The sequence below is a fragment of the Leptinotarsa decemlineata genome, unplaced genomic scaffold, assembly GCF_025532065.1.
Source record: "Leptinotarsa decemlineata unplaced genomic scaffold, Ldec_3_MD MMD2_tig00026336_RagTag_RagTag, whole genome shotgun sequence".
NCBI lineage: Eukaryota > Metazoa > Arthropoda > Insecta > Coleoptera > Chrysomelidae > Leptinotarsa > Leptinotarsa decemlineata.
In genome coordinates, this window is record NW_027412692.1 from 3,635,209 (window position 1) to 3,649,648 (window position 14,440).

The 14,440-nt window shown below is 34.2% G+C and overlaps 1 protein-coding gene across 2 annotated transcripts in view; it reads right to left on the reverse strand.

Moving 5' to 3' along the window:
* LOC111502166 (1-acylglycerol-3-phosphate O-acyltransferase Pnpla3) overlaps positions 1-14,227 on the reverse strand; it is a 29,983-nt gene extending 15,756 nt beyond the window's left edge. The window contains exon 1 of one of the 2 annotated variants that reach the window (XM_023156175.2): positions 13,890-14,227. In XM_023156175.2, coding sequence (XP_023011943.1) covers positions 13,890-14,049 — 160 coding nt within the window. In that variant the 5' untranslated portion in view covers positions 14,050-14,227. The remainder of the gene's footprint in view (positions 1-13,889) is intronic. The other variant, XM_023156176.2, reaches the window with a different exon arrangement.
* Positions 14,228-14,440: the final 213 nt, after the last annotated feature.

Consider the following 14,440-nt stretch of genomic DNA (forward strand, 5'->3'; position numbering starts at 1 on the left):
GGAAAAATGATCTTTCGGTGAGCAATATCCATTTTTTAACTTTTTTCTTGTTACTTTTATTATTATGATTTTCTTTGATTACATCAGGTATTATCTGATAAATTCGTGGTCCCAAGTAACATGTATTTTTGTGTCCAATCGTTTTCTCACAACTTGGGGCGATCACAGAATTATTTCTGTTTCTTGTGTGGTAGGTGCGTTCAGCTAGGGTTATCTGAATATTTCCATTTTGAATATTATTTAGAATACTCATACAGAATAATTGCCTAATGTCAGGGAACTGCGTGTCTCTGAAAACACTGCCACTTGAGTATGTTCGGCCTTTATGAAGTATTATTTTAAAAATCCACTATTAAATTGTATCAAGAAAATGTTCTTCTGCACATAACTTGAGTTGTCCCCACGTAGATCCTGTGTATAGGATGGCAGTGTCGTCCGCAAAGCTCAATATCTTACCTCTTGTATCAAGAAGGAGCAGTTCATTCAAGTAAATTGTGAAAAGAATGGGGCCTAGCACAGTTCCTTGAGGTATCCCAAAGCTCACAGTTTCCGGATTACTAATTGTATCACCTATCCTGACCCTCTGTTCACGATCATTCAAATAACTTTTGAAGAGTTCATACGCCTTTCCGCGAATACCAATGTTTTCCAACTTTTCTAAAAGTTTAGGGTGACTCACTGTATCAAAGGCTTTAGAGAGATCGATACCCATATTAATTTTGTTATTCATAGCTTTCTTGCGATAAAAAAACTGCAAGACTTTTGTATCGAGTCATATTTCAATATAGCACAGGATCAGGTATTTTGCTTCGCATTTCAAACACACGTATTGCTACATTACTTCTGATTTTTGTTTTTGAAAACGAGTGAAACACACTCATTCTTTTTCAATAAACTGAAATGAATGTGCAAAACTATTCATAATTAATAAATACTTCTGAAAGATAACCTCCTAACGTGAGAAAATATCTGAACACAAAAATTTTGCATTCCTGTTCCACAATAGCATGTATTGGCAATTCATCGGATCTTAAGAGATGTACAAACAAATTTTCAGCTACAAACTAATTTTGGAGTACATACTTGTACATCGACCACTACCAGACATCGTGTTTCTGATTATATTCACGGTTAACTACCATATTCTCTCTTTCTTCAGGAATCTGTTCAAAATCGGTCCTATTTCACAATCCTTCTATACAGACGAGTCAAAAACAGAGCAAGAACAGAAATATACGGGGCGCGAAGAAATTTACATTACAGCTACCCGCTCGGGCAATACAGATTCGTGTTCCAGATCGTAATGCAATTCTCAAGGATTGTTGATATGAGGCCATAACTAAATGAGCGGATCAAAATTTCAACACACAGCCAGCCTATACTCGGGAAATTGGTGACCCCAAGAGTGAGACCGAGTTTTTTCTGGTAAAGTCGTGAAGAACTAAAGACACACCGAAAAAGATTGTCTCTATATTGGGTACCCGAACACTTAGGAATTACAGGCATCGAAAAAGCTGATAAGTATGCTAAACACGGGTCAAGAACTCCCATATACAGGCGCTGAACTAGCTATGACTGTTCAAAGTCTATGATATGGGAACATATTAGGAAATAGGTTCATAAGAAACATAAATATTACTGTCAAAACCCTTTGAAAAGAGACCATCTGCGGAGAAAACCGAAGAACTACTTGAACAGAGCAGACAGCACACTTGTCTCGTCATTCCATTTGGATTCCAGGACATCGGCTACGGAGGCACATCTTCACCGGCAGCAGGAGGTTGCATATCTTAAGGAGGATTTAGAACTGATTTCGGATTGGGGTGAAAGTAACCTGGTTCAATTCAATGCCACAAAAAACCTGTCTTCGGTTTTCTCCAAGAAGCTAATTGTCTCCGAACGGGATATAATAATGTCAGGTCAGGCAATTCCGCTTTCTGCTTCGATAAGTTTGTTGGGGTTAAAATGGACACCTATATGTCTTGGCACAATCATGTCACTGGAATTGCAAAGGCTGCTTCTCAAAAGCTTGGAACACTGTTCCGAACTAGAAAACTGTACACACCTCAGCAACTTTTGATGCTTTATAAAGCCCAGATCAGACCTTCTTTGCTGAAGTTGCTGGATTCCATCCAGGAAAGAGCCATCCGCCTGATTGGAGATGCGAACATCACGTGAAACCTTGATAGCCTGGAACATTGAATAAAGGTTGGAGATTTGTATCTCTTCTATAGATACTTTCACGGGCGTGGTCAAGTGACTTGTCACATTTGATTCCACAAAGAGCAGTATATATCAGAAATACGCAACGGACTGTGGTTGCTCATCGTTTTGAGGTTCAACTCAGTACACCTCGAACTTCACTGTTTGAATCGCAATGAAACAAAAGGGCAGAGTCAGCTCGTCACCTTTTATGCGAATGTGAAGCAAATGATCACAGTTGCTAGCAATTTATGGATAATACAAACACCCAACAAAAGACTCGTACAAACTAGTAAAAATAATAAGGTTGGAACAGGATGGCAGAGAAAAACCCTACATCTCATTTGAGAAGATCAACTTAAAAGGCGTATGAATCACAGAGACGTAATTTGCGATAAAACATATACATTTGCGTCAAATGATTTTCCATTTCACAATTTCGAATAAATCAGATAAATGCATTTCGAAAACATTTTATTTTCTTTCAGCGAGAAGTAAACACATACAGCAAAACACATATTCTCCAAATTTCCAAAATACGACACATGAAGAAACAAGAAACTGTAACTTGTAAGAAAACATAATCGCAATTAAAATATCGAGAGAAATATCGTGTTGACATTGATTCTATTGCGAAAGGTCACGAAGTTATTTTTGAATTTATCAATACTAGAGAAATCGAAAGACCCCCGTGACATCTGAACTAGATACGATAGTGACGGAGTCAGTGTTCTTCGATTGAACAAAAAAAAACTTTGGAAGAAACACATTTCGTATAATCACTAGGTTGAATCGGAATCAAAAAATACTTTTTATCGATTCGGCGGTATATTTGTCTGTCGTCTAAGGGGCGATAAATGAGGGACGGAAAAAATCATGAAACATCAAGAAAATCGAAAATGGGACACTTGTTTTCTCGAGAATTTTACAGACGATAATTTATGGTCCAGTATCTCCAAAACGACAGATTTCGAATATGTTCATACAACCAACTTCATACATATGAATCATCAAGTTCTACCAAAAAGTTCGAAACATTTTTTGGAGATATTCACAGTGTATATATAATATGTGTGTATATATATATATATATATATATATATATATAAAATAAATAGATAAGTACTCTTTGACCGTTCCCATATTGATTTCAATTTAAGAGCCACCGGTAGACAGCTGTTTCAGCCTATTGGGCATCGTCAGTACCGGGCAGGCGGTCCTCGATTGAAGACAAAATGAGAAAAACCAAGAAAGTACTTGATAAAAATAGCTGCGTAAACGCAAGCGAAACATAAGTGGAACCACCTATTGGTGTGACACCCAAGTCAACTTGCCAAGTTTTTATGTCAGTGTTGGTGGTTTGACCAATCAACCGACAACTGCGGTGGCAGAAATTTGGGAAGCTAACCTGAAATGCCATCGGAAAACGAACCCACATGTTTCTAGAAATTATATGAAATCTAGAAAGGTTAATGCAGTCAAGCTGCTGGAAAATAATTCCATGAAAATCAAAAAATAAATAGATAAGTACTCTTTGACCGTTCCCATATTGATTTCAATTTAAGAGCCACCGGTAGACAGCTGTTTCAGCCTATTGGGCATCGTCAGTACCGGGCAGGCGGTCCTCGATTGAAGACAAAATGAGAAAAACCAAGAAAGTACTTGATAAAAATAGCTGCGTAAAATCGAGGACCGCCTGCCCGGTACTGACGATGCCCAATAGGCTGAAACAGCTGTCTACCGGTGGCTCTTAAATTGAAATCAATATGGGAACGGTCAAAGAGTACTTATCTATTTATTTTTTGATTTTCATGGAATTATTTTCCAGCAGCTTGACTGCATTAACCTTTCTAGATTTCATATAATTTCTAGAAACATGTGGGTTCGTTTTCCGATGGCATTTCAGGTTAGCTTCCCAAATTTCTGCCACCGCAGTTGTCGGTTGATTGGTCAAACCACCAACACTGACATAAAAAAAACTTGGCAAGTTGACTTGGGTGTCACACCAATAGGTGGTTCCACTTATGTTTCGCTTGCGTTTACGCAGCTATTTTTATCAAGTACTTTCTTGGTTTTTCTCATTTTGTCTTCAATCGAGGACCGCCTGCCCGGTACTGACGATGCCCAATAGGCTGAAACAGCTGTCTACCGGTGGCTCTTAAATTGAAATCAATATGGGAACGGTCAAAGAGTACTTATCTATTTATTTTTTGATTTTCATGGAATTATTTTCCAGCAGCTTGACTGCATTAACCTTTCTAGATTTCATATAATTTCTAGAAACATGTGGGTTCGTTTTCCGATGGCATTTCAGGTTAGCTTCCCAAATTTCTGCCACCGCAGTTGTCGGTTGATTGGTCAAACCACCAACACTGACATAAAAACTTGGCAAGTTGACTTGGGTGTCACACCAATAGGTGGTTCCACTTATGTTTCGCTTGCGTTTACGCAGCTATTTTTATCAAGTACTTTCTTGGTTTTTCTCATTTTGTCTTCAATCGAGGACCGCCTGCCCGGTACTGACGATGCCCAATAGGCTGAAACAGCTGTCTACCGGTGGCTCTTAAATTGAAATCAATATGGGAACGGTCAAAGAGTACTTATCTATTTATTTTTTGATTTTCATGGAATTATTTTCCAGCAGCTTGACTGCATTAACCTTTCTAGATTTTATATATATATATATATATATATATATATATATATATATATATATATATATATATATATATATATATTTATATATATATATATATATATATATATATATATATATATATTTATATATATATATATATAAAATGAGCAAATGATGGACATGTTTGATAACAATATCCAATCAGAAAACGTTGAAGAATGTCAAATTTTAATTTACATTTGACGGGATTTTCTTTAATATATACAGTGTATATATATATATATATATATATATATATATATATATATATATATAAATGTATATATTTCAGAAACAACTGAAAATATCGATAAGTGTTAAAAAAAGCCATTTCGCTTATTTATGAGTGTTCTACAAAAAACTCATAGTTTTTAGTTTTTTCATCAAAACTTTCGGAAAAAGCCGTGAATACCAATATTCAAGCCATAATAACGAAAATCACTGAAATTTTTAAAATATTCGCGGGATTCTGTAAAAACTACGATTCATGAAATATTAAAAAAAAAACGGAAAAATGGAAATATCGAAAAAATTATTGCTTATCATCGTATCGATTTGAACGAGTTAAACGTAGATCTTGCAAAGAATTAACTTTCAGCCACAAACTTAAAGAAAAACCCTTGCGAAACCCTTGAATCGCACGAAAGAAAAAACAACTATGAATGAACATTGAATTATACAAAAAAAGCTTTTCTCTATTCAGTTTGTAATCCAAACATTCGTTATGGAATTGAAGCAGATATCATTCACAGGTTTAATACACAGTTTAGCAAATGAAAGAGGTGAAATTTCACTTACATGTTTCGGTATAAGACATTTGCCTTACCGTCTCGTCAGCACCAAAACTGTACATTTTCAAAGAAATACAATAACTTTGTTTGAAATCCTTATAGAACGAAACTGCAGTAACGTTAGTTACAAATACAAGTGGTAAAAAACATATGAAGTTTTATTTCTCATTTTTCCGGATACCGGCTACCGCCCGGCTACCGGTCGGTAGCTTTGTTCATTCAGTCAATCGGCCAATGTGTGAATCGGTGCCGATGGTTCAAGCCCCAGGCTGAACGCTCGATTTTCACTTGCTACCGTCCAACCCGTGTAAGGAATCACACGTTAAAAGGTAAGACCCCGTTAGTCCTTAGCTCGCACAAGTTTAGACTTCTGAGGGTTGTCGTTCGTAGGGGTGCGATAGCTGGTTAACGGAAAAAACATATTTTAAACATATATATTTCTATCAAGTAGTAACGGTTTCATCCATCAACTTATAGCATTTGAGATTATGAACATAATAATGTTTTCAAATTATGTCATTATTTTCTAAAGTATTAGATTTATGGAAAAATTTTTTTGATAATTATAAAAAATGTTGTATTCTTTTCCCCATAATTCCAGATTTTAATTTCAAACATGCGTGCCGTTGATGGAATATAATAATCCGATTCATTAATATGGTATATAATAATAATTATAAAATTTTCCCAATCAATTTAATTTGAGACACGTTTCGTTCAATGGTAGCTTCATCAGTTGAGTTGGTGCTACCGTATAGCGAAATGCGTCTTGAATAAAATCAATCGTGAAAATTCTACAATTATTATCATGGATAGTAATATAATGGAAACAATGTTCAAAAAATTTTTTGTAGAGGTTTTGCGATAAACTTAAAAGTTTTTGAAATGACCCCTAAAATGGAGTTAGTAATACAAAAATAATAAAGGTATTTATACAATTTTTAGTGAACATTTTGTAAGTGTCCAGAAATTAAAACATTGTCCAGATAATAGTTGATGACACCATATAAAATATATCTAAAATAAATTCGATATTGTGATTATCAAATATTTGAGCGAGTTACACTTTCAAACGAATTAACTTAGGATATTCAATTCCACTAAAAAACAATGAAGTGATAAACGATTTAGGATAATAGTAACTATCTTATCAAAAAACAAACAAATACTTGAGGATTATTTGCCCAATAGACAATGTAATAAGGTTCCCACAGGCTTCCTTATCTATTAGAAAAGATAACTCTTTCTCATTTGGCCGACGTTTATCATATCATGTAAAAATCTGAACTTTTAGAACATTTCGTCAACTCGCCAAATTATTAAATGATTATATTTATGTTGATTGGGTTAAAAAATGGGATCATTCTCAAAAGTTTAAACTTGTGACAAGGTTAACGAGACTTTACTTTTTAACGTATGTTACTAATTATTGAGCAGTATTTTCAACACCAGATGACTGTATCGAGAGAGACCCCTAAGAAAAATAATATTTCGAGATATTCAAAATATTAATGAGTGCCTTAATTAAGTTGGGGAAGATAGTTAGTTTAGTCCAAGAAATGTCAGCGACAGCAAGCTTAGTAAACCAGTGATATGATTGTTGAGGAAAGAATTATTAGAGTGATGTGCTAGTTATATTTTTGAGTGACTCAATAAATAAATAAACTAGTAACAATATGTTATAGTTGAAATTCAGAGTAACATAATTTCATCAATGTATTCACATTCTTTTGTATTTTATGTATACATTTTTAGGAGATATATTTTTATAGTTACATGTATACAAGAACTATAATCGACAATGAATAAGTAAGAGACTAGTTCAAGAACTCTAAAGAAAGAAAAAATCTTCAGTTTTTTGACTAAGGAATTTACTTTATCATAAACACGAATATACAGAACTACTCTCAAATTGAACATTTATTTAAGAAAAAATATTAATCCTCTCAATGGAAATGATCTTTTTCGGTGATAAAATCCAGTCTATATGTAGAATTTCAATTCTTCATTCAATGATACTAACTCGATCGCGATAGATATGACCGATAACAGCAGTTAAGATAATCGAAAAATAGACGATGGAAATTTTTTCACACGTACGAATGTTTGAGATATAAAAAATACACTGTTGATTCAAACGATTACAATTTCAATGGAAACACAAAATAGACAAATCATTTTGGAGAGAGATTACATAAACCAGAGGTGCCAAACTCAATTTTGCAGAGGCCCATATATTAAAGTTGGAATGTGTAGGCGGGCCAGATTCAAATTAAGAAAAAGTACTCCTTTTATATTGATAAGGAAGATTCTAGTCTAGACTCGAAGCTCATGGAAGATTCTATTGTTCTCAACAAAAATAATATGGTATTTCATGTTGTTGCTAAGAGATGGCGTTACTATCTATGATTGTCTAAAGATATAGTTGTTTACTAGAACTAATTAGGTACCTAACACTCTCTCGTTTGCTCAGGCACACGCTGCCCTTGAAATTACTTATAAATGTAGTGTGCGCATTTTAAAACGTCCGTAGAGGAATCGAGTGAAGTCTAAAAGCTCTAAAAACATCTTTGATACGACTGACAGACCATACTCTATAGTGAAAACCAACGAGTTTTTGGAAATTTTTTGACAAATCCTGTGAAAATCACATATTTTCAAAAAATTGTATTGCTTTGTCAAAGGTGAGATGAATATTTAGGACAGAAAGACAAAGGGGTTCCAAAAGGCAATGGGGAATGTTCCTCCTGACGAAAATCAAGTAGTTTTCATAAAAGAGCTCGAAAACAACGCATTTTAAACTTATCATTTCAACCTTTTTCTTTAAAAAATCATTTGAATACTTGAAAAAGATGAATGAAATAATGCATTTAAAGGAATTCGTTTCTATTTCACCATTTGGTAACATCGGTTATAGCTAATAAAGGACAATGAATCTGTTACCTGTATGACACAAACAAAGACGACATATTTCAGAGACGTGTTGTTCTGTTTAATTATGTTCCGAGACATTCTGTCACATATGACATTTTGTGCACCTAACCTATCTTCCTCTATATAAATGAATAACAAAACAACTGTGGTTTATGTGGCTTGTGGAGGTGGTATTGAACTATAATTTATATTTTGCCTTAATTTGACACTATTGACATGATTCTTCTTCTAGCATACTACTATCCTGAACTCCGATCTAGCATTCTAGGCGCTGTTGCCAATATGTGAATTAGAAACAAATCCCTTTTAAAATTAAAAACCAACATTTGAAACATCAATTTGAATACAATTCATGGATTGAACTCAACTTTATTTTGTTCAAACTTGCATTTGCCGTAATAACCCAAATTGAAGAACATTCCCCATTGCCTAGTTTAGGTCCCGGCACACTTATATAGGTTAGGTTTAGCAACTGTTTTAATTTCACTTTCAAATATTCTCAATTTAATATTAATTTAATATCAGTACTAGTAATTAAAGGTTAGTTTAGAAATTAGGTTAGGTTGGGTTATATTTTAATATGCGCCCTTGCAGTTGACATTTTGACTTTTGGTTTTGGTTCGCAATTATCAAAATAAACTATGGAAAGCTGTAGCGATAGTGAGTTTGAAAATTTGTCTTATGAAATATCCAATGCAGCAGCTGCTGCAATTAGACAAATCATTTACAAACAAAATTAAAATTGCCAAGATTATGAATTATCACATGAAAACAATCAATGTGAAACGAAAACTTTAGCTTTTTATTCTAACTGCAACAAAGATCATTTGAATATACCAAACATTACAGACAAATTGAATCCCTTCAATATGAGATCAAATGAGAATTAGAATATTTCTGTTAGTAGCTACCTAACTTTCTTCTGTTCGAATTTCAATATTCAATACAAATGAAATTAAAATGTTCCAAATTTTGTTCTACAAATAAAAAGAAATGTGTGTCATTTATTTATTATTCTACGTCTACGTCAATATGCATTGAAAAAAAAGAACAATGATATCACTCTAGTGATTCCCACAGTAGGAAAACTTTATATCAATTTGAGAACTGGGAATTATTATTTTGGAAATATCAATAAAATTTATAATACAAGTTCAATTATCTGGATAGCCCATATGTGGTTTAGGTCATATTCAAATTTAATTGGACCTTATCACCAAAACGAATGTAAACAATACAAGAGAAACATATTTTTCAACATATTCCCAAAGTAGGAATGTGATAAGTAATCTAATCGTCAGTGGGCTTCCAATATTAACCTATATACAGTTGGGTCGACGAAAGAATCCACATGCGTCATCAATTTTTGCATCTTATATTATTCGAAAACTAATGAAAATGAGTTGATATGGCTACTGCTCCGAACAATATAATTGCATTTATTTTTGAAATTCACTCATAGTTAAAACGCAATCTTATGATTTTCGCAATTATTTTTTTGTATAATAAACATTTATCCATTCCCAAATAACTACAATGGTAGATACATTTATTATTTATTCTGTGAAAACATATTTATATTCCGTTTTCCAACTACAATATTAGAGTTTGCGAAACATTTGACAAATCGATTCCCAATTTGAGGTTAGATTTTATAATTATGATATAAAATTTACGAAATATGAACCCCTGTTGAGCTAGAATAACCATTTAGAATTTTCATATCTATTCTTAGGCCATTAATATGATGAAGTGACCGACAATTGATGAAAATTCATTATAGCAGAAAAAACATTTTGTTGAATCAAGCCAAGTCCTAATTTTAGGCTCTTATTGCCAAATTCGTCGATTTTCTGAATGTTGTTTTTTAAAAAAAATCAGTGGATTGTGCTAGCTTTAGCGTTAAGCTGGCAAAACCAAATCGAATTCCTTCACTTTTTGTAAATTTTCAACTTGCAATAATTTTAGGCACATTCGTTACGCCACTGAACAATGTGTTGCTTCCCGTTTGAATTGGGTAATGCACTCAGACACACGGTAGATGAGGAAATAATTGTATGGAAATGTTCATTAAATATGAGACAGATTTTAGGCCCCTATTCAGATGAAGACTCCTTCATTATACTATTGAACAATTTTTTGCTTCGAGTTTCAACAAAAAAAAATCACATTACCATCACATTATCTCCACAAAATATTAAGCTACGTTCATACAAAATCCCATTTGCTAACACGGAATGAGGAAATTCACTCTCATCAAACGAGACGGATAAACGACTTCCACCAGGAAAAAATGAACGTAACGTATATAGTCGAAGTAAACGATATTGTTCACATTAAAATGTGGCGGCACTCTCAAAGGCCAAGAAAACCAATACATAGAAACGAACCGGTAGCGAAATAGTCCACGCGGACTGTAGACTTGGCGGTTCGTATTGGATAATTTTTACTAATCTAGTTTTATGATTGGCTGAAGAGTAATAAAATTAAATTTGAAGTCATGTTACGGTGACGAATAGAAATCGGGGAAGGTTATCGCCGTCGTGTTCAGTTCAGGAACTGATCGCGATTTGAGTATTGAAATTCGATATTGGTGCAGTTATAATAACTCAACATTTTTATTATCTGTTTAAAATGTGGCGTCCTTAAAAAAGTACTAATAATAGTAATAACGAGTGTGATAACAACGCAGACTTTTTCCAGTGTAGTGATTTCAATAGCGAAAAAGAGTGAACAATGCGAAAAAGAGATACCAGTGAATTTTACAATTCCTATGCGATGGATTTCACTTTGAAGCATCCATAATGAATCTCTGGAAATCACTTTTACTCGAAACATGATAACATCATAAATTTTCTTTCAAATCAGATTTTTCAATGTACGCAATAGTCAATCGGTTGTTAAAGTTAAACACTATTTACTTTCCAGTTAAAGTTTGCGTGCTAATTGAAAACATTCACTTCATAAGTACCTACCTTCTAACTCGTCCTGAAGTAATTGTCCCAGTTTGTCCTAAATATTATTTAAGGCGGATTTCCACCAAACGGACATAATCACAACGTAACAGCAACTGTGTCGATTTCGACAAAAAAAACCTGAGATGTCAAAATAAGAAACATTTTGAAGACTTGGGCCGCACTACTGTTAAACCGCCGCGGATTTTAAGCGCCTGATTTTGTGAGTAAAGGATAATGGAAGCTGCTGCACTGACGGTTTTTCCCGCGACTGATTTTAAAACCGCGACTTGTCACAAAATGGCTAGCGGGACAGTCTCAAGTCTCTTCCTAGATTAGACAAGCTGTAATGTGTGGACGTACAATATACAAACGATATAGTAGTTGAAAAATTTCTCAGGATGTTTTCTTAAATATGGATACCTTTTCATAAAAGAAACTCTTAAATCTTCGGCTAGTCAGTGGATGGACCTAATATTTGCGAAATGTAGCTCTCTTGAAATATATCTTCAAATTAAAAATCGTTGCCAGTTTCGCGGTTTTTAACCGCAGTGTGTGCGACTCGAGCCATTTTGCGGTTTGGCGGTTTAGCACTGGCGGGAAAAAACCGTAGTGCGGCCTTAGCCTTAGTTTTGCGGACGATTGTTTTTGTCAACAACGAAATGTCCCGTCGGTAGTCGGGAAGATCGAAAGGTTTCGGTGTTTTGCCTGTTTTTATAAACAGAGTTTGCTTTGTGGAAAAGGTCGACGACAAAAACAAACAACTATTCAGTTCACTATTTTATTTTAATGTGTGACTTCACGTGACATTATTACTTTATTTAAAGTGTTAATCTGTGATGGTTTTAAGTTTCGTTAACCCCAGTTCTCCATTCATTTCTATATCATCATTTATCGAATCTGCCATAATTTTATCCGTTCCATAATCTATTCGTCTTCTCAACAATAATCTCATCTAGTATCTTCGTTTTTTTTGCTTCTTTCACTCAAAAGATTTGATTACAAAAAAATCGCAGGTCATTATAAAAACATCGTCTAGAGAAAGCATTTGAAAACTGTCCGTATAGTGGCAACGACAGAAAACATTTCACAACAAAACACGCGACTCAGGCTAGTTTTCATCTGTTTGGTGGATTTCGATTTTGTTTTTGAAACTACAAGTTTGTTGTTTCTGTTTTTGAAAACGAAACTAGTCGCAAGCGAGTCCGTTTGATGGAAAACCGCCTTTATGGTAATTCTCTAATAAATATGTAAATGTATGAATGGATTTTATATTATTTTACAAAGTCTGTCTTCTGCATTAATAATGATGAGTTGAAAAAATCATTATTCCACAATATCAGAGTAGGAAATCAAAGCACATTATTATTCATGTCAGATGTTTCGAGAAGGAATGTGTACTTTTTAAACAGAGAGAAATGTTTTGCCCCAGGTCAAGACAGCAAGATAAGAAAGTCTACATATATGAAGTCATCTACAAATACTTATAAATACAGAACTACTACCATTTTGAACTCAATCAGTTGATTAGAGAAATAAATACAAGAGCCTACTGGATATACCCAGGATCTTAACTAGATTAGAGGGCGGTTTTTCAAACAGTTTTCGGAGAAGTGGGATGAGAGAAGATAAAACTACCAAATAATGAGAGTGTGAATTTTCACGGCCTGAGATAACTGTGTCAATGGCGTTTTTCGTTTTTTTTGGCCGTGGACCGGAGGTTTTTATGCCTGACGTTTCGTCTACTTCTGCGGTAGCCATCAAAGACAGTAACTGTCGAAGTGCTGGAGCACTTTGATAATGCGTTTGATAATGTATACATAAGAAATAGACGAAACTTCACGCATAAATACCTACAGACCACGGCTATAAAATCCAGAAAATATTTTTACATCATAAAAAATAATAGCTAGTTAATTGACAAAACACAAGATTTTGTAACATCTAGTAGATGGATAATTAACAGAAGGTACATTTATTATCTTGTTTTCGAGCAAAAACAAATTCCAAAAGACGAAATAGTTCGTAGATTTCACAATTAATTTAGGCACAACAGTAATTCCTAATGTATCTAATTGATGTATCTCTGTTGCATGTCCGACTGTAAAGTACTTACTTCACACTAAATTTTTCAGAAGATGTCTCTTAAGGAGGCCAGCGCAAGCATATCCTGCGACAAGCATAACTACTTACATATAAAAAACTAAAACACGGAACAGGAAACTGTGATTCTGTAACATGTAATTGCGTATGTATATTATAATCTAACGGACGAGAGATGATCCCAATGATAATTCAATAACTTCCTCTGTCATTAAACAACATTCTCACCTATGGGTAAATCGCAAATCAAGCAACAGGCTGCGATTGCACCAGCTGAAGCACCGGAGATTTTGTCCAGTAGCAAATGGGGAGCGTATTTTCGAAAACAACATGCCACTCCAACATGGTAGATGCCCAAAAAACCGCAGCCAGCGAATGACAAATTCATTTTGTTTCGACAATTAAACTAATATCACAACAATATCACTTGGAAGTACTTCTATCACAAGGATTTCTCTTAATTACTATTGGTTGTCACTTTTGCGTAAATCGTAATAGTTAATTTCGTACAGCTCTCGAATACTTATACTTCAATGTTATCGTTCGACTGAATGAAAATTTGCGTTGCGCTCTCGTAAGTCTTTGCTTGACTGATTACCCTCTCCATTCCAATCAGATATGGGGCGCCGTTGCCAAATTCATCATATTCCTGTGAGTATCCTTTTTTTGAATGTTGATCCATAACAAATTTTCCACATAGTAATACTTAACGATGAGATTGGAACTTTTGGTGTGAAAGTTGAATAACTTTTTTCGAAATCAAAAATATCAGTTTGGTG